Here is a 21,354-nt window from a genome sequence, read left to right as displayed (position 1 = left end):
ATAAATCCAGCTGGGGGTTTGGAAGAACCTGTCACCCAGTGAGCGGTGAGAATGTAGAACATTGCTACAGGGAGTGCTTAAGGCAAATAGCAAAGATACATTCAAGGGAAAATCAAACAGCTGAAGTGAAAGGAGTAGAAGGGTTTGTGGATGGAGTTTGATGAATTGGGACAGGAGGAAGTTGATGTGAACCATAAACACCAGGATGGATCTCCTGAGCTAAAAGGCCCCGATTCTACAGAAATACTCAACCCAACATGCTTTCCACCTTTTATCATTACCGTATTGCGATCAATACTCGTCGCAGCGTCTCCTGTTCCACCTCATCCCTCTCAGCCCATCCTCCCACTTCTTAAACATCTAAATCTGACATCTTTCAGCCTCGGCTTTCCATCGTCGCCTTCACAGCATTCAGAAGGGTAAGAGTTCCAAAAGGAAATCGAGGGGAAAGCATGGGAATTGGATCCAATGAGCCAGTCACAGGCATAATGGGCTGAACGGCCTCCCCCTGCACTTGTACTATCCTCCTGTCTCTTGAACGTTGCCACGGTCAGTGAACTGGGACTTTGGCCCGTTCCCCACCGCTCCTCGGTGCTAAAGCGAGCGCGGCTGAGAGAAACCTCGACATTGAGGCTCGCCACGCAGTGACCAGCAGCGCGGTGTCGTTCCCTGCTCACCTCAGGGGTCATACGGCTGATGGTGGGCACATCGTAGCCGGCGTTGATGAAGTTGGCCGTGTAGTGTTGAAGCTGGAATTCGCTCAGCCAGTTGAAGATGGCTTCAGCATCCTGCAGAGACGGAGAGCGAGAGCAAAGTTACCACAACTGAGAGAGTCACAGCCACACCTGTAAAAATACACACCGCTACCAAACTGGGCAGTTCAATCAATAAAACTCCACGGAAGTGGCTGAAGTGGAGTAAGGGTCTGGGGCAGCAACTGGGACGCAGAGTGCGGGCGAGGGGTCCTCTGACAGGCAGAGGGAATTAGGTGCAGCCATGACTAAATCCTTCTGGTATTCACCGACGGAAGTCTGTTGTAAATGCACCGTGGGGGCCAGGCAGCACGGCACTGGCAATCCGCAGCCCCGTTTCCCGATTTTTAAAAAGCTTTTCCGGTTTCTGGTTCAGCCAGACAGTGGGCTGCCGGTGGGCCACAGCCCATAGCAACAATCTGGCCCAGAATTTGCAGCTTACTGAGTGAAGGGTACAGGGGTCTTGGTGTTTTAGCGAGAGATTTCACAACCTCCCCGGGCTGGTTCAAACACAACCACTCTCTCCACCTGTGACTCCACTTTCAAGGAGCTATGAACATGTACCCCTACATCTCTTTGTTCTCCCCAGTGCCCTACCATTAACTGAGTAAGTCCTGCCCTGGTTCAATCTACCAAAATGCATCATTTGTCTAAATTAAACTCCATCTGCCATTCGTCAGCCCACTGGCCCAACTGATCAAGATCCCATTGCAATCCGAGATAACTTTCTTCATTGTCCACTATGCCACCAATTTTGGTGTCATCTGCAGATTTACGAACCATGCCCCCTAAATTCTCATCCAAATCATTAATATAAATGACAAATAACAGTGGACCCAGCACTGATCCCTGAGGCACACCGCTGGTCACAGGTCTCCAGTTTGAAAAACAACCCTCTACAACCACCTTCTGGCTTCTGTCATCAAGCCAATTTTATATCCATTTAGATACCTCACCCTGGACCCTGTGAGATTTAACCTTATGCAACAACCTACCATGCGGTACCTTGTCAAAGGCCTTGCTAAAGTCCATGTAGACAACATCAACTGCACTGCCCTCATCTACTTTCTTGGTTACCCCTTCAAAAAACTCACTCAAATTTGTGAGACATGATTTTCCACTCACAAAGCCATGCTGACTGTCCCTAATCAGTCCTTGCGTCTCTAAATGCCTGTAGATCCTGTCTCTCAAAATGCCTTCCAACAATTTACCCACTACAGATGTGAGGCTCACTGGCCTGTAGTTCCCAGGCTTTTCCCTGCAGCCCTTTTTAGACACAATAAAAAGTCTGACAACACCACCTTTTTAAACAAAGGCACAACATTTGCTACCCTCCAATCCTCAGGCACCTCACCCGTGACTATCGATGAGTCAAATACCTCAGCTCGGGGGCTGCAATTTCCTCCCTAGCCTCCCACAATCTCCTGGGATACACCTCATCAGGTCCCAGGGATTTATCTACCTTGATGAGCTTTAAGACTTCCAGCACCTCCTTCTCTGTAATATGTACACTCCTCAAGACATCACTATTTATTCCCCCAAGTTCCCTAACATTGGTATAAATGGTTTGGGACATTCTGAGGTTGCAAAAAGCGCTATAGAAATGCAAGTCTTTCTTCCCTTGCTCTGTGGCAGAGGGGATGCCATGGGAAAGGCAAGCACAGCATGCAATGTCTACAGTTCGATTCCTGGTCAACTCTCCATGGGTAGAATGTGGAATAATATACCCTGTTATCTCCTGGTAAAATATTCCTTCGTCCCTGGAGGTGTCAAACTACCAGGACGAGATGTGAATTGAAGTCCTCTGGGTTACTAATCTGCTGACGGGACCAGCACATCGCAGTTAACCATTCAGCTGGCACAACTCCCATCACCCAGACCCAGATCTAAGCAAGGCTCAGGCCTTGTTTCAGGCCCAGCTCCAGGCTCAGACAGGTTCAGGCCCATGTTCTCCGGCAGGGGTTTCAGTCTAAACATTGCCCAGGAAATACAAGTACAGCTGAAGGCCTACAGGGCTCCTAACCTTAGAACATAGAACATTCCAGCGCAGTACAGGCCCTTTGGCCCTCGATGTTGTGCCGACCAGTGGAACCAATCTAATGACCCTCTAACCTAAACTATTCCAATGTTATCCATATGCCTATCCACTGACCATTTGAACGCCCTTAAAGTTGGCGAGTCCACAACTGCTGCAGGCAGGGCATTCCACGCCCTTTCTACCCTCTGAGTAAAGAACCTACCTCTGACATCCGTCCTATAATTACCACCCCTTAATTTAAAGCTATGTCCCCTCGTGTAGGCCGTCACCATCCGAGGAAAAAGGCTCTCACTCTCCACCCTATCTAATCCTCTGATCATCTTGTATGCCTCAATCTTTGATCTGAATCTTTTGGCTAATGACAGAAGCTGGCAGCTGCCAAGCCCAGGCCTTTGGGAGGGCAGTGAGGCAGTTTAAAAATAAAGATGTTTTTGTGTTGGGTTTTGCTTTGAGGCCTCTGCTAGCTTTGATCAGCAGATCCTGAGCACAGGCGATGGAAACACTCCCAGCTCCTGGAGAGGCCCAGAGGGTGGAGCAGAGATCAGACAGAATTCGACATTTCTTACGCACTGCACTTGGGTAGTGTGTACTCTTGGTAACTTATCACCAATACGAACCATTCAAACTCACCATTCATTACACCTCATCATCAACAATCATCAAAACTCATCACTGTTATATTCCGGCTATTCCTCAGTGTGAACATGACCTTACCTTGCCCTCCAGGAGCTGATCAGGGTGAATGAACTGTTGGGAATATCCTTGTTCTCCTGACTTATAGCTCAAGAAGTTTTGGTGTCTTGGCATCCCTGTCAACAGAGTGAGATTAGGTCAGTATCTGTTCTGAGCAATGCCTGTCCACTCTGTTTCTGGCTCCAGGGATGAAAGAATCTCCATTTCCTGCTCCCATTTTAGTCTCAATCCAGTTCCGAAGTCTAAACTGTTCATTATAGTGCACAAACTGCATTAAGGTAGGGAGCATCACTCACAGAGACCAGGACAAAGGGACAGAAAATGAAACACAAAACAGACATGCATCAAAGGCTCAGATTAAGGTACTTTATAAATCATATCTGACTCCATGCTGTACCTGTCCTGGGAGTGTTTGATGGGGACAGTGTAGAGGGAGCTAACCCCGTGCTGTACCTGTCCTGGGAGTGTTTGATGGGGGACAGTGTAGAGGGAGCTTTACTCTGTATCTAACCTCGTGCTGTACCTGTCCTGGGAGTGTCTGATGGGGACAGTGTAGAGGGAGCTTTACTCTGTATCTAACCCCATGCTGTACCTGTCCTGGGAGTGTTTGATGGGAACAGTATAGAGGGAGCTTTACTCTGTATCTAACCCCGTGCTGTACCTGTCCTGGGAGTGTTTGATGGGGGGACAGTGTAGAGGGAGCTTTACTCTGTATCTAACCCCGTGCTGTACCTGTCCTGGGAGTGTTTGATGGGGACAGTGTAGAGGCAGCTTTACTCTGTATCTAACCCTGTGCTGTACCTGTCCTGGGAGAGTTTGATGGGGGACAGTGTAGAGGGAGCTTTACTCTGTATTTAACCCTGTGCTGTACCTGTCCTGTGAGTGTTTGATGGGGGATACTGTAGAACATAGAACATTACAGCGCAGAACAGGCCCTTCGGCCCACGATGTTGCGCCGACCAGTTAAAAAACAATGGCCCTCTAACCTAAACCAAACCCTTACCATCCATAAACCTATCCACGGATCTCTTAAATGCCCCCAAACTAGGCACATTTACAACTGCAGCAGGCAGGGCATTCCAATCCCTCACCACCCTCTGGGTAAAGAACCTACCCCTGACATCCGTCCTATAACTACCACCCCTTAATTTAAAGCTATGCCCCCTCGTGCTAGCTTTCTCCATCCGAGGAAAAAGGCTATCACTGTCCACCCTATCTAAACCGCTAATCATCTTATATGTTTCAATAAGGTCCCCTCGTAGCTGCCTTCTTTCTAACGAAAACAACCTCAAATCCCTCAGTCTCTCCTCATAGGACCTCCCCTCCATACCAGGCAACATCCTGGTAAACCTCCTCTGCACCCTCTCCAAAGCCTCCACATCCTTCCTGTAATGTGGGGACCAGAACTGCACACAGTACTCCAAGTGCGGCCGCACCAGAGTTGTGTACAGTTGCAACATGACGCTGCGACTCCTAAATTCAATCCCCCTACCAATAAACGCCAAGACACCGTATGCCTTCCTAACAACCCTATCTACTTGATTCCCAACTTTCAGGGATCTATGTACACATACACCTAGATCCCTCTGTTCATCCACACTATTCAGAGTCCTCCCGTTAGCCCTATACTCTACACATCCGTTATTCCTGCCAAAGTGAATTACCTCACACTTTTCCGCATTAAACTCCATCCTCCACCTCTCGGCCCAGCTCTGCAACTTATCCAAGTCTCCCTGTAGACTAAGACACCCTTCCTCACTATCTACCACGCCTCCAACTTTGGTGTCATCAGCAAATTTACTAATCCACCCAACTGTACCCTCATCCAGATCATTTATAAAAATTACAAACAGCAGTGGCCCCAAAACAGATCCCTGAGGCACACCACTCGTAACTGAACTCCATGTCGAATACTTACCATCAACCACCACCCTCTGTCTCCTATCCGCCAGCCAATTCCTAATCCAATTTCCTAGATCACCCTCAATCCCATACATCTGCAATTTCTGCAGAAGCCTTCCATGGTGAACCTTATCAAACGCCTTACTAAAGTCCATATATACTACGTCAACTGCCTTAGGAGCTTTACTCTGTATCTAACCCCGTGCTGTACCTGTCCTGGGAGTGTTTGATGGGGACAGTGTAGAGGGAGCTTTACTCTGTATCTAACCCCGTGCTGTACCTGTCCTGGGAGTGTTTGATGGAGACAGTGTAGAGGGAGCTTTCCTCTGTATCTAACCCCGTGCTGTACCTGTCCTGGGAGTGTTTGATGGAGACAGTGTAGAGGGAGCTTTCCTCTGTATCTAACCCCGTGCTGTACCTGTCCTGGGAGTGTTTGATGGGGGATACTGTAGAGGGAGCTTTACTCTGTATCTAACCCTGTGCTGTACCTGTCCTGGGAGTATTCGATGGAGACAGTATAGAGGGAGCTTTACTCTGTATCTAACCCTGTGCTGTACCTGTCTGGGAGTGTTTGATGGGGACAGTGCAGAGGGAGCTTTACTCTGTATCTAACCCCGTGCTGAACCTGTCCTGGGAGTGTTTGATGGGGACAGTGTAGAGGGAGCTTTACTCTGTATCTAACCCCGTGCTGTACCTGTCCTGGGAGTGTTTGATGGGGGGGACAGTGTAGAGGGAGCTTTACTCTGTATCTAACCCTGTGCTGTACCTGTCCTGGGGGTGTTTGATGGGGGGACAGTGTAGAGGGAGCTTTACTCTGTATCTAACCCCGTGCTGTACCTGTCCTGGGAGTGTTTGATGGGGGTAGTGTAAACAGAACTTTACTCTGTATCTAATATACTCTATTTCCTGGCACACAGCTCCTCTAACATACAAGCAGAGCAGAATCAAAGCTTTCAAGCAGATGATGGGACATGGTGTCTGTTGCATTGTGTCATAGGTAAGTAGAATGAGGGTTCCACACACTGTGAGCTGCTGACCTGCCCGCTCACCACTGCCCCCATAGAACATAGAACATAGAACACTACAGCACAAACAGGCCCTTCGGCCCACGAGTTGCACCGATCACATCAACATCTATCTATAACCCCCAATCCCATAAAACCCCATATACTCATCCAGAAGTCTTTTAAAAGACCCCAGCGAGTTTGCCTCCACCACCACTGACGGCAGCCGATTCCACTCACTCACCACCCTCTGAGTGAAAAACTTACCCCTAACATCACTTCTGTACTTTCCTCCCCGCACCTTAAACCTGTGTCCTCTCGTAGCGACCATTTCAGCCCTGGGAAATAGCCTCTAAGAATCCATCCTATCTATTCCTCTCAACATTTTATAAACCTCTATCAGGTCGCCTCTCAACCTACGTCTCTCCAGGGAGAAGAGTCCCAGTTCCCTCAACCTAACTTCATAAGGCATGCCTCCCAGTCCAGGCAACATCCTTGTAAATCTCCTCTGTACCCACTGCCTTTAATCTTTGGCAGGGATGAGCAAGATGGTCAGATGGCCCAGGTCACCATCCACCTCCCTGCGGCAGTGGCCATTGGCTCTGTTGTCAGCTAGCAGCCAGAGCACAGGAAGAGTTAAGAGTACGTGACAGGAATACTCCGAGCATACTCACCCCTCCGTGTTAACAACACAGTCCACCATCTCTTATCCATCATCTCAACTGTCTCATCAAGATTCCTCTATAATCCACCACTTGTGACTTTGTTCCGATTAGTTTATCTGCCAGTTATTTAATCCCGTAACCGTTCTTTGTGAGAAGGAACAGTATTCCTGTTTCTCAACGTCTATCGCTCCCCCTGATTTTGTTCCGCTTATCTTCCTGTTTTCACAATTCCGAGGAAGGAATTCTAAACCCACTTTTCCAGAGGGGTCACACTGTGGATTGTGAGCATTTTCTGTCTCTGATTTAGATTTGCAGCATTTCTCCCTCGCACCCAGAAGCTGAGCTGATTCTGGTCGGAACACACACCGTATACAGTGGCAATAATCCTTTCCTCCTCACTTTCCCCAAAGGAACAGAACGATTATGGATCCAGTTTCAGTTCCTCAGAGTTAGACTTTTAAAAAAAAAACATCTCAGCTTCTTTCTCTTTTCCTTCCAAAGTTTAAAACATTCCAACTCCAATTTCTTGTTAAAAAAAAATCAAAGCAAGATTCACACTTTGAAAGCTTAGAGTTGAGGTGCGGGGCGGGTGTGGAGAGAGATCATATCTCCTGACAACATGAGGGATCCTGACTCACCCCACCTCCATTCACCATCATCCCACCTTCCTGGTTTACTGCTCGACTATCCACCCCAGCAACACCGTGGCAATTCTTGTCACGGCTTTGCGTTTCCTCACTCAATGCTGCCTCACTCCAGAGTCACAAACAAAATGTGAAGTTGTGTTTGAGAGGGAGGGAGGGAGGGAGGAGGGACAGAGGAGAGAGGAAGAAGGGAGGGAGGAAGAAGGGAGAAGGAAGGGAGGGAGGGGGGGAGGAAGGGAGGGGGAGGAAGGGAGGGAGGGAGGAGGAAGGGAGGGAGGGAGGAAGGGAGGAAGGGAGGGAAGGGGGAGGGGGGGAGGAAGGGAGGGGGAGGAAGGGAGGGAGGGAGGAGGAAGGGAGGGAGGGAGGAAGGGAGGAAGGGAGGGAAGGGGGAGGAAGGGAGGGAGGAGGAAGGAAGGGAGGGAGGAGGAAGGGAGGGAGGGAGGAAGGAAGGGAGGCAGGGAGGGAGGAAGGGAGGAAGGAAGGAAGGGAGGGGGAGGGAGGGAGGGAGGGAGGAAGGGAAGGAGGGAGGGAGGGAGGGAGGGAGGAAGGGAGGAAGGGAAGGAGGGAGGGAGGAAGGGAAGGAGGGAGGGAGGGAGGGAGGGAGGAAGGGAGGAAGGGAAGGAGGGAGGAAGGAAGGGAAGGAGGGAGGAAGGGAAGGAGGGAGGCAGACCTGGACAGGTGATATCATCAGTTGTCAAAGGGAAGGTTGTTCCACCCTTGTTGACTCAAATACTCTTTTATCTTTGAAACACGATCTGCAGAATTCAGTAAGTGATCCCAGCGTTAGGAAGTCTAGCAGCACTGTGCACCCTCCTGCAGTTTAACAAGCCCCCTACCCTCCCCACTCCCTCGGTAGTGAAGCTAAGCTGAGCTGTGTTGCTCTGACACTGTGTACACTGTCAGGGTGGTGGGTAAGAAACTCTCTGGTGCTCACTCTGAAAGTGGAGAGTGTCAGTCTGCACCCAGACTCACTCCATCCACTTCTCGTCATGGGCAAAACTGAACAGGGAAGGGAGCCGGCGGGGGGGGGAATGGGACCGAGGGAGAGGGTGGAATTGTCGCCGACATTCTGGTTTACCTCACTGAAGAGGAAAAATGAATTAAAAGCCTCAACAATTTGACACCAGTGACCAGACAGGGCCATTCAAATGTCCATCTGGACCATCCACACCAAAACATGGACTGGAGTACTTGGTTTCACGGAGGGGAGTCTACCCTATCTCATCGCTCCCGTCCTTCAACATACTTTTCTGATTGGCTGAAAACTTTGATCACCACGAGAGTGCTGCCAAACATGGAAATACATCTTCCTGGAGGCTTTACTTCATGAATCACTCCGACCATTCAGACAAGCCCTTTTAGCATCTCTTAATATCCTCCAGAATTTTGCCCCGTGGCAGTGTTTTGGAATTTAATCTTTACTTCTAGAAGTTTGCCGTGTTTTCAAATCCCTCCATCGTCTCTGTAATCGCCTCCAGCCTCACAACCCTCTGAGGTATCTGTGCTCCTGTTCCTATCACCACCTTGACTGTGTACACAGCGTCGATGGTAGTCATGATGTGGAGATGCCGGCGTTGGACTTGGGTAAACACAGTAAGAAGTCTCACAACACCAGGTTAAAGGCCAATGGTTTATTTGGTAGCCAAGTTCCGCACATGAGGACGGCCTCAACCGAGATCTTGGGTTCATGTCGCACAGTCTGTAACCCCCATGACTTGCCTGAACTTGCAACACCTCACTTACTGTCCTGTCTGGAGACAATACACATCTCTTTAACCTATGCTTAATGCTATCTCCATTCACATTGTCTGCACCTTTAAGACTTGAATAGCAGGTTAGCTGTAAAGACTCACATTCTAATCAGTATTCTGTAAACTGTGTGTGCCTTTATATGCCTTGTCTGAGACCAGAACTCTCCATTCACCTGAAGAAGGAACAGCGCTCTGAAAGCTAGCGGCGTTTACTATCAAATAAACCTGTTGGACTTTAACCTGGTGTTGAGAGACTTCTTACTGTGTGCACAACGTCAGAGGACCACAGCTCAGCTTAGCTTCACTACCGAGGGAATGGGGAGGGTAGGAGTCAGGGTGGGGGAGGGAAGGGGGCTTGTCTGAGTGGAGGGATGTGGCCAGTGCAGAGAGGGAGGGAAAGAGACCCTGTGTTCTTTGTGGCTTGAGAATTGTAGCTTCAAAGCTTCTGTCTACACCTTCTCCACGGAACTCCTTCACTCTCTCTCCTCCTATCACGCTGTCCATAGATTTTTGATTTTGTTCTTTCCCCCCCACTCTTTGTAAACTGTTCTCACTCCTAAAATTTCACCTTTTACTTGGTCTCTAAGTCCGTTCACAAGATGTGGGCACCATTACCGAGACCGAGTGTTCATAGAATTCCTACAGTGCAGGCCATTTGGCCCATTGAGCCTGTACCGACTCTCCGACAGAGCATCCCAACCAGGTCCTATCCCCATAAATCCCACTTACTTACCCCGCTAATCCCCCAAGCCGACACCTCTTTGGATACTAAGGGGCAACTTAGCATGGCCAATCGACCCTAACCCTGACATCTTTGGAGCACCCGGAGGAAACCCACGCAGACGTGAGTAAAACATGGCTCAGGCAGTCATGCAAAGTCCAAATTGAACCCGGACCCCTGGCGCTGTGAGGCAGCGGTGCTAACCACTGTGCCACCCAGTGGAAGCTGGGGGTGGTGGTTTTGGGGGGGGAGGAGGGATGGAGGGAGGGGTGAGGGGTCACACTGCCTCAATTACTGCTGAAGCTGCCCTGTAATGAAGGTTGTCGGTACAGGGGTTGCCAACATTCCAGGATTGGCCTAAAGCCTTCAAACAACAACAACTGATATTTATATAGTGCCTTTAACTTTTTCCCATGGTATTGCACATACTCCATATAAAACAGAGTGACACTGGGCTACAGAAGAAGCTGTTAGGTCAAGTGACCAAAGCCTAGTCACAGTGCTAGCTTTTGAAGGAGGAAAGTGCGACTTAGAGGCGGAGGGGGACAGTGATATCATCAGTTGTCAAAGAAAAGGTTGTTCCACACTTGTTGACTCAAATACGCTTTTACCTTTGAAACACAATCTGCAGAATTCAGTAAGAGATCCCGGTGTTAAGAAGTCTGGCAGCACGGCACACCTTCCTGCAGTTCACTTCATGAATCACTCCTGCCATTCAGACTAGCCCTTTTATCATCTCTTCCCCCGTGTCTGTGTGGGTTTCCTCCGGGTGCTCCAAAGATGTCAGGGTTAGGGTGGATTGGCCATGCTAAGTTGCCCCTTAGCATCCAAAGAGGTGTAGGTTTGGGGGATTAGCGGGGTAAATAAGTGGGATTTATGGGGATAGGACCTGGTTGGGATGCTCTGTCGGAGAGTCGGTGCAGGCTCAATGGGCCAAATGGCCTGCACTGTAGGAATTCTATGAACGCTCAGTCTTGTGAATGGACTTAGAGACAAAGGTGAAATTCTAGGAGTGAGAACAGTTTACAAAGAGTGGGGGAAAAAGAATAAAATCAAAAATCTATGATTGCACGTGATAGGGAGGAGAGAGAGAGAGAATAATAGAATAGAATCATAGAACCCTACAGTACAGAAAGAGGCCCTTCGGCCCATCGAGTCTGCACCGAACACAATCCCACCCAGGCCCTACCCCCATATCCCTACATATTATACCCACTAATCCCTCTAACCTACACATCCCTGGACACTAAGGGGCAATCTTAGCATGGCCAAAAGAGAGAGAGAGAGAGTGAAGGAACTCCGTGGAGAAGGTGTAGACAGGTGGTTTGAAGATACAATTCTCAAGGACACGGGGAACTCTCTTTCTACACTGGCCACATCTCTGTCTCTCAGACAAGCCCCAGCGGGTAGCAGTTAATCAGAGTTTCCAATCTCTCAGACAGAGGGAAGAGTGAACGCTGCTGTTGCAAAGACCCAGTCGCTGGCAGATGATAAAACGATTTCCATCAGCGGGGGACTCTCACTCACCCATTAACCAGACACACACTCCCCGTCCCTGCCCAGCCTGTGGGGACAGCGCCGAGGTTCACTGACTGATGAGAGCGATAATAACACTTTGATGTTTACACGGATAGATTTGTGTCTAAATTAGACTTGCAGCCACAGGATAAGCCCGTCAGAGAATCGCCTGGGCTGGATCCGCACACACGGTCCGGCTGCCCCTCTCTGCGAGCGGAGTTTGGCCGGGAAGGGTTGTCATGCGGAGCAATCGCAGCTCAATCCAGGAATTCAATACAAGGGCTGGGATTTCACCGTCCTGCCTTGCCACGGGAATCGGAGCGGGCGAGGGGCTGACCGTGGAAAGGCTTTTCCGGATTCGGGGCGGCCGGATTGTCCCACCCGTTGTGCCAGCTCAGGATCAGTCGCTGATACTCCAGTCCCAGCTTTGGGATCGAGCCCAACTTCCTCCCACAGTCCAAAGATGTGCGGGTGAGGCTGACTGGCCATGCTAAAATTGCCCCTTAGTGTCCTAAGATGCTTAGGTTAGAGGGATTAGCGGGTAAAGTATGTAGAGGTTTGGGGGTAGGCCCTGGGTGGGATTGCGGTCGGTGCAGACTCGATGGGCCGAAGGGCCTCTTTCTGCGCTGGAGGGTTTCTATGATTCACCGTCGTGACCACCCAATCTAGACTGAGACTGCAGCGCGGTGCTGAAGGAGTGCCGCATTGCCACAGGCTTTGTCTTTCAGGTGAGACATGAGACCAAGGCTCCTTCTGCTCAACCAGCTGAACAAAAGAGTGGGCGGGATCTCCCTGGGGTCCCGGCCGATAATTACTACCCCCTCCACCCCCCCAGCTCGTCACTATAGAACAGAACATCTGGTCATTACCACGTTGTTGATTGTGAGATCTTGCTGTGTTTCCTACATTTGAGCAGTGATCCTACCCCATGTACTATCCACCAGTGAAACATACAAACATGTGAGCTCGGAGCAGGAATAGGCCAATCGGCCCCCCCGAGCCTGCCCCGCCATTCAGTAAGATCATGGCTGATCTGAAGTGGATCAGTTCCACTTTCCCGCTTTCTCCCCCTAACCTTTAATTCCCCTGTCTATCAGAAACCTATCTACCCACGACTTAAACTTTTTAAACCATGTCTCCGAGTTCTAGTCTCTCCCACAAGGAGAAACACCCCACCCTGCTAAGTTCCCTCAGGAGCTATAAGATCATCTCTCATTCTTCTAAACTCCAGCCTGTCCAACTTCTGCTTGTAAGATAACACCCCCCCCAATCCCAGGTATCAGCCGAGTGAACCTTCTCTGAACTGTTTTGAATACATTCATATTGTTTCTTAAATAAACTGTACACCCTACTCTCGATATGCTCCCACCAATGTCCTGTACAACTTTAGCAAACGTCCCTGCTTTTATATTCCATTTCTCTACACAATAAATGGTAGAATTCCATTTGTCTTCCTAATCACTTTTCCTGATTCATACACCAGGACACCCAGATCCTTCTGTAGCTCATAGTTCAGCAGTCTCTTTCTATTTAAGTAACACACTGCTTATCTATTCTTCCTGCCAAAGTGAACACTTTCCTACATTCTATTTTCATCTGACAAGTTTTCGCCTACTCACGTAACCCGCCTACATCCTTTCGCGTACTCCTTGTGCCCTCTTAACACCTTATTCTCCCAGCTTTGTGTCATCAGCCAACTTAACCAACAATTATTCAGTTCCTTCATCCAGGTCATTGATAGAGATTGGAAATAGCTGAGGGCCCAGCACTGACCCCTGTGGCACTCCACTTGTTACGTCTTGCCAACCCAGAATGATCCATTTGTGCTCACTGTCAGTTTCCTGTTAGCTAACTGCTCGACACTGATACGCTGCCGCCTACATCGCGAGCTCTTATCTGGTGGAGATTCCAGGACTTTCCTTATCACAAATGTTAGGTTAACTGGCCTATCGCTTCCTGCTCTCTGTCTCCCCTTTTCCTTGAACAGAGTGATCACACCCGTTATTTCCCAATCAGATGGAGCCTTCCCAGACTCTAGGGAATTTTGGCAAATTAAAACCAACGCATCGACTATCTCAGAGCCCAGGATGAAATTCTCCGATGTAGAGATGCCGTCGTTGGGCTGGGGTAAACACAGTAAGAAGCTGGACTCTAAACCTGGTGTTGTGAGACTTCTTACTGTGAAATTCTCCGGTCAGACTTTAATTTGGATAATTTTCCCAGTCCCCTTTCCCCGGTGATTGTAAAATTCCTGCCTCTCTTTCACCTCTTGATTTACAATTATTTCTGGGGTGTGGTTTGCATCCTCTACAGAGACACTCACAACACCTGCTTACTGCTTCCGCATTAATCTTATTTTCCATTACTAACCTCCTGAACTCACTCTGTAGGAGACCCACACGCACTTTAGCCAGTCCTTTCCCTTCAATATAACTCCTTCCGTCTGTTTTATATTTCTAGCTTAACTTCATTTTTTTCAAATTCTGTCCAATCTTTTAGCTGCTGCTGATCTTCATGGAATTGTACATTATTTTATTCCTTTTTCTATTTTTATCTTCTGTGGCCAGCCACGGATGTTGTGTTGTGTCAGTTTGCTCGTAGCCCAGGTGATAATTCCGATATTACTACCTTTGTGCTCTGCTTTTTTGGTTTTGCTAAGCAGGATCTCTTGCCCAGTCCTATCTACATCACTGGTACCTACATGGACCAAGGCAACAGGATCCTCCCACTCCCGCTGCAAGTTCCTCCCCAGGCCTCAGCAGTTGGCCTGAACTCTGGCACTGGGCAGACAATGCAGCTGTCTGGATTCCTGCACTCAGCCCCAGAGATTGTGTCTATCGCCCTGATTATACCGTCCCCTACTAAACACGAGACTCCTACTATCTCCCCTTGCTTGAACATGTCCTGTACCACAGCGCCATGGTCAGCTCAGCCACTCTGCCTGATTTTGTCTGTACAGGCGGCAAGAGCCTCAAAGAACAAAGAACAAAGAACAAAAACAGCCCGGGAAACAGGCCCTTCGGCCCAACGAGCCCGCGCCACCATTTTAACACTACCATCATCAGGAACAGGAGCATCGCTACGGGGGGGTCAGTTAACCCAATTCCCCATCATCAGGAACAGGAGCATCGCCACCGGGGGTTCAGTTAAACCAATTCTCTATCATCAGAAACAGGAGCAATGCCACGGGGGGGTCAGTTAAACCAATTCTCTATCATCAGGAACAGGAGCAATGCCACAGGGGGGGTCAGTTAAACCAATTCTCTATCATCAGGAACAGGAGCAATGCCACGGGGGGGTCAGTTAAACCAATTCTCTATCATCAGGAACAGGAGCAATGCCACAGGGGGGGTCAGTTAAACCAATTCTCTATCATCAGGAACAGGAGCAATGCCACGGGGGGGGGTCAGTTAAACCAATTCTCTATCATCAGGAACAGGAGCAATGCCACAGGGGGGGTCAGTTAAACCAATTCTCTATCATCAGGAACAGGAGCAATGCCACGGGGGGGGGGGGGGGGGTCAGTTAAACCAATTCTCTATCATCAGGAACAGGAGCAATGCCACGGGGAGGGGGGGGGGGTCAGTTAAACCAATTCTCTATCATCAGGAACAGGAGCAATGCCACGGGGGGGTCAGTTAAACCAATTCTCTATCATCAGGAACAGGAGCAATGCCACAGGGGGGGTCAGTTAAACCAATTCTCTATCATCAGGAACAGGAGCAATGCCACGGGGGGGGGGGGGGGGGGGGGGTCAGTTAAACCAATTCTCTATCATCAGGAACAGGAGCAATGCCACAGGGGGGGTCAGTTAAACCAATTCTCTATCATCAGGAACAGGAGCAATGCCACAGGGGGTGGGGGGTGGGGGGGGTCAGTTAAACCAATTCTCTATCATCAGGAACAGGAGCAATGCCACGGGGGGGGGGGGGGGGGTCAGTTAAACCAATTCTCTATCATCAGGAACAGGAGCAATGCCACAGGGGGGTCAGTTAAACCAATTCTCTATCATCAGGAACAGGAGCAATGCCACAGCGGGGGGTCAGTTAAACCAATTCTCTATCATCAGGAACAGGAGCAATGCCACGGGGGGGGTCAGTTAAACCAATTCTCTATCATCAGGAACAGGAGCAATGCCATGGGGGGGGGTCAGTTAAACCAATTCTCTATCATCAGGAACAGGAGCAATGCCACGGGGGGGGTCAGTTAAACCAATTCTCTATCATCAGGAACAGGAGCAATGCCATGGGGGGGGGGTCAGTTAAACCAATTCTCTATCATCAGGAACAGGAGCAATGCCACGGGGGGGGTCAGTTAAACCAATTCTCTATCATCAGGAACAGGAGCATCGCCACTGGCAGATCAGGTGGGCGGGGCTGGCATTCAGAACCTCGAACCTGTCGGACATTTACAAAGGCTGAGGTTCCTCTTCTAAACCCGCACCCACCTCACTCGTAGTCAGGCTCTCCTGTCCCTGGCCGTGAACCAAATCAGACCAGCCTCTCCTAAGGAGTGTGACTGCCTCCTGGAAAAAAATGTCCAGGCAACTTCCACCCTCCCTGATGTGTCGCGGGTGGGAGAGATACAGCCCTGCCACAACCCTGGTTCCATCTGAGTGACCTCTACTGACCCTCCATTCTGCAGCACTGTGTGTGTGTGTGTGTGTAAGGAGGGGGAAGTGTGAGTGTGGGGGGTTATGTGTTTGTGTGTAAATGTATGTGAATGGGTGAGTGAGCGTGTGAGAGTGAGTGCTTGTGTGTGGGCCTGTGTCAGTATGTGCCTGTATGCGTGCACATGTAGCTGTAGTAGTGTGTGTGCGTGTGTGGAGGGGTGTATGTAGGGGTGCGTGTGTGTGTGTGTGTGTAGGGGTGCGTGTGTGTGTGTATGGGGTGCGTGTGTGTGTGTGTACGGGTGAGTGTGTGTGTGTGTAGGGGTGCGTGTGTGTGTGTGTGTGTAGGGGTGCGTGTGTGTGTGTGTAGGGGTGCGTGTGTGTGTGTGTAGGGGTGCGTGTGTGTGTGTGTGTAGGGGTGCGTGTGTGTGTGTAGGGGTGCGTGTGTGTGTGTGTGTAGGGGTGCGTGTGTGTGTGTGTAGGGGTGCGTGTGTGTGTGTGTAGGGGTGCGTGTGTGCGCACGCACGCGCATGTGTAGGGGTGTGTGTGTGTGTGTGTGTGTAGGGGGGTGGGGGTGTGTATGTAGGGGGGTGGGGGTGTGTGTGTAGGGGGGTGGGGGTGTGTGTGTAGGGGGGTGGGGGTGTGTGTGTAGGGGGGTGGGGGTGTGTGTGTAGGGGGGTGGGGGTGTGTGTGTAGGGGGGTGGGGGTGTGTGTGTAGGGGGGTGGGGGTGTGTGTGTAGGGGGGTGGGGGTGTGTGTAGGGGGGTGGGGGTGTGTGTGTGTAGGGGGGTGAGTGTGTGTGTGTGTAGGGGTGTGTGTGTGTGTAGGGGTGTGTGTGTGTGTGTGTAGGGGTGTGTGTGTAGGGGTGTGTGTGTGTGTGCGCACGCACGCGCGTGTGTAGGGGTGTGTGTGTGTGTGTGTGTAGGGGGGTGGGGGTGTGTGTATAGGGGTGTGTGTGTGTAGGGTGTGTGTGTGTGTATAGGGGTGTGTGTGCGTGTGTAGGGGGGTGGGGGTGTGTGTGTAGGGGGGTGGGGGTGTGTGTGTAGGGGGGTGGGGGTGTGTGTGTAGGGGGGTGGGGGGTGTGTGTAGGGGGGTGGGGGTGTGTGTGTAGGGGGGTGGGGGTGTGTGTGTAGGGGAGTGGGTGTGTGTGTGTAGGGGGGTGGGTGTGTGTGTGTGTAGGGGGGTGGGTGTGTGTGTGTAGGGGGGTGGGTGTGTGTGGTAGGGGGGTGGGTGTGTGTGGTAGGGGGGTGGGTGTGTGTGGTAGGGGGGTGGGTGTGTGTGGTAGGGGGGTGGGTGTGTGTGGTAGGGGGGTGGGGGTGTGTGTGTAGGGGGGTGGGGGTGGGGGTGTGTGTGTAGGGGGGTGGGGGTGTGTGTGTAGGGGGGTGGGGGTGTGTGTGTAGGGGGGTGGGGGTGTGTGTGTAGGGGGGTGGGGGTGTGTGTGTAGGGGGGTGGGGGTGTGTGTGTAGGGGGGTGGGGGTGTGTGTGTAGGGGGGTGGGGGTGTGTGTGTGTAGGGGGGTGGGTGTGTGTGTGTAGGGGTGTGTGTGTGTATAGGGGTGTGTGTGCGTGTGTAGGGGGGTGGGGGTGTGTGTGTAGGGGGGTGGGGGTGTGTGTGTAGGGGGGTGGGGGTGTGTGTGTAGGGGGGTGGGGGTGTGTGTGTAGGGGGGTGGGGGTGTGTGTGTAGGAGGGTGGGGGTGTGTGTGTAGGGGGGTGGGGGTGTGTGTGTGTAGGGGGGTGGGGGTGTGTGTGTGTAGGGGTGTGTGTGTGTAGGGGTGTGTGTGTGTAGGGGTGTGTGTGTGTGTAGGGGTGTGTGTGTGTGTAGGGGTGTGTGTGTAGGGGTGTGTGTGTGTAGGGGTGTGTGCATGTGTGTGTGTAGGGGTGTGTGTGTGTGTGGGAGTGTGTGTGTGTATAGGGGGGGGTGGGTGTGTGTGTGTGTAGGGGAGTGGGTGCGTGTGTGTGTAGGGGGGTGGGTGTGTGTGTGTGTAGGGGAGTGGGTGTGGGTGTGTGTGTAGGGGTGTGGGTGTGTGTGTGTGTAGGGTGTGTGTGTGTAGGGGTGTGTGTGTGTGTAGGGGTGTGTGTGTGTGTGTAGGGGTGTGTGTGTAGGGGTGTAAGTGTGTGTGTGTGTAGATGTGTGTAGGTGTGTGTGTGTGTGTGTAGGGGTGTGTGTGTGTGTGTAGGGGTGTGTATGTAGGGGTGTGTGTGTAGGGGTGTAAGTGTGTGTGTGTGTGTGTAGATGTGTGTAGGTGTGTGTGTGTGTGTAGGGGGTGTGTGTGTGTGCGCAGGCGCTTGTGTGTAGAGGGTGTGTGTGAGACAGAGAGAGAGTTTGTGTGTGTGAGGATTCACTGGCCGTTCTTTATAAAGTCTGGCTTTCTGATACGATGCAGCTTATTGCGAGACAGACGTGGGGAGTGCGGAGTGTGGAAGCTGGTTCTTACCTGCCGGCTGCTCCAGCTGTTTGCCAAGTGTGTCTGTGCCCTTGCAGAGTTGCTGATGTGCCTGATCTCCACCAGCGGGCACAGCCTGCCACAAATCAAAACACACATTCATAGAACTGGTGAGCGGCTGGGAATTTCCGGCACATCGTAACTCCCAGAACCAACACAGACCGTCCCTCCCACCAGCCTCCTGGGTTATTCTAACTAAGGGTGAGGTTCTCAATGGCCTGTGTGTCTGCGATCCTCTAACCTCCCAGGCTCGGCTCTGGAGAACTCAGCGCGAGAGGGCTGACAAATCACCCAATCCCCAGGCCTCAGCAAGTTTCCTGACCCCCCCGGTTTCCAGGTCGCCTCCTACACGTGTTTGTTCAATGGAGGTAAAAATATCTATCCCTTGGGGAATATTCCGGATGCTGCTCTGTGCTCTCATGGAGTTTAGATTGTCTGCGTGTGGGAGGGAGGAAGGAGGAGTTATAGGGAATTGAGGGGGGAGCGATCCTGCTTCGGGAATCCAGTCGGTTCCTTCCATATTGCCATCGTCATACCCGGGTCAAAGTGGCCAATCAGCAAACTCATCATTCAGGGTGCGCTGTGATCCAGAGCAGATCCCTTCTCTCTGTTGGCCATTGGGGGGGGGGGGCGCGGCATGGGGAGGGGGGCATGGAAAGGAGGGGCCACAGGGTGGGAGACATGGGAAGGGGGCCGCGGAGAGGGGGCCACAGGGAGGGGTGTATGGAGGGGGGGGGGGACGGGGAGGGGGCACGGGGACAGGGTCCACACGGACGGGAACGGGGGCCATGTAGACGGGGGGGGGGCCACACGGATGGGGGGGGGGGGCCACGCGGACAGTGGGGGGGGGCCACGCGGGGGGAGGCACACGGAGGGGTTGCCTCTCTCCGTGCATCCCTCTCACCCCACTCAACCCCCACCCCACCGACGCTCTGGTTGATGGAGTGAGAAAGGACTGCAGGATCCAGGGAGGTGGGATTTGCAATGAGGTGGGTGGGCTTGCTGAGCTAAGTGGGCCTTTTCCTGGTTCCTGGCCTCGCTCTGATGTTAATGCTTTAGCGTCGGGCATTATGAGTGCCCGGCTCTGGGCCCCAGTCTGTGCTTTCATACCTTGCCATTCTCCAGGCCGGTAGTGGCTGTGTGTCCGTTGCCACTCTCTGTGCTCTGCCCACTTCCAGCACTGCGAATACTGCCCACACTGCCAGTGCTGCCCACACTGTTCCTGTCACCTGCTGAACAAGAGGACAAAGGACACAGAGTGACGAGGGTTATTGCCAACGGGCATCGAGGAAAGCATGCAGGAACCCTTTCCCCACAATCCCCCTCTGTCTCATAACGATTCCAAACTCTGTTGTAAAGAATGGAAGACATAACCTACACTGACACTCCGGTCCCGCGCCAACGGGGTGCTACACTGTCAGAGGTACCTGCCTTTAGATAAAACACTGAGTCCCTATCTGCCACGTCAAGTTTCATGGCACTGTTCAAACATCATAGAATCCCTACAGTGCAGAAGGAGGCCATTCGGTCCATCGAGTCTGCACTGACCACAATCCCATCCAGGCCCTATCTCCGTATCCCCACATATTTATCCTGTTCATCCCCCTGACACTAAGGGGCAATTTAGCATGGCCAATGCACCTTTCCTGCACATCTCTGGAATATCGGAGCACCCGGAGGAAACCCACGCAGACACAGGGAGAACGTGCAGTCTCCACATAGCCCAGGCCGGAATCGAACCCGGATCCCTGGCGCTGTGAGGCAGCAGTGCTAACCACCGTGCCAACGTGCTACCCAAAGGAAGGGTCTGAACATTATCCAGCTCAATATTCCTCCATCAATGAACATATAAAACTCTTTAAGATAAAAAGCAAATTACTGCGATTGCTAGAATCTGGAACAAAACCAGAAAATGCTGGAAAATCTCAGCGGGTCTGACAGCATCTGTGGAAGTCATGATGTGGAGATGCCGGCGTTGGACTGGGGTAAACACAGTGAGAAGTCTCACAACACCAGGTTAAAGTCCAACCAGTTTATTTGTGGGTTTACTATCAAATAAACTGGTTGGCCTCTAACCTGGTGTTGAGACTTCTTACAGCATCTGTGGAGACAGAAACAGAGTTAACGTTTTAGATCGGGATGATTCTGTCAAGCGCTGCAATATAAGGACATCAAGACTCAAAACATTAGCTCCAAACATGAAAAACTCACTCGCCTGTCCTGTTTGATTTTTGGCAATCTTTCTTTGTGGAAACTGGGCATTTATCCTCAAAACATAGGAACATAAGAAATAGGAGCAGGAGTAGGCCATCTAGCCCTTCGAGCTTGCCCCGCCATTCAATAAGATCATGGCTGATCTGAAGTGGATCAGTTCCACTTTCCCGCTTTCTCCCCATAACCCTTAATTCTTTTGTCTATCAGAAACCTATCTACCCGTGACTTAAATATATTTAGCGAGGTAGCCTCCACCACTTCAATGGGCAGAGAATTCCAGAAATTCACCACCCTTTGAGTGAAGAAGTTCCTCCTCAACTCTGTTCTAAACTGCTCCCCCCCTTATCTTGAGGCTGTGCCCTCTAGTCCTGCTATCCTTTCTAAGCGGGAAGAATCTCTCTA

At 51.2% G+C, this 21,354-nt stretch overlaps 1 protein-coding gene across 1 annotated transcript in view; it reads right to left on the bottom strand.

Annotated features, from left to right (window-relative positions):
• The window catches only part of LOC145340346 (caskin-1-like), a gene marked incomplete at its 5' end in the record, with an annotated part of 45,438 nt that overhangs the window by 9,478 nt on the left and 14,606 nt on the right, over positions 1-21,354 (bottom strand). The window contains 4 exons of the mRNA XM_080184803.1: positions 678-788; positions 3,505-3,599; positions 18,730-18,814; positions 19,849-19,970. Coding sequence (XP_080040929.1) covers positions 678-788; positions 3,505-3,599; positions 18,730-18,814; positions 19,849-19,970 — 413 coding nt within the window. The remainder of the gene's footprint in view (positions 1-677; positions 789-3,504; positions 3,600-18,729; positions 18,815-19,848; positions 19,971-21,354) is intronic.

This window comes from Carcharhinus amblyrhynchos, unplaced genomic scaffold (genome assembly GCF_965287045.1).
Source record: "Carcharhinus amblyrhynchos unplaced genomic scaffold, sCarAmb.v2.hapA scaffold_948, whole genome shotgun sequence".
NCBI lineage: Eukaryota > Metazoa > Chordata > Chondrichthyes > Carcharhiniformes > Carcharhinidae > Carcharhinus > Carcharhinus amblyrhynchos.
This window is presented reverse-complemented; position numbering and strand designations above follow the sequence as displayed.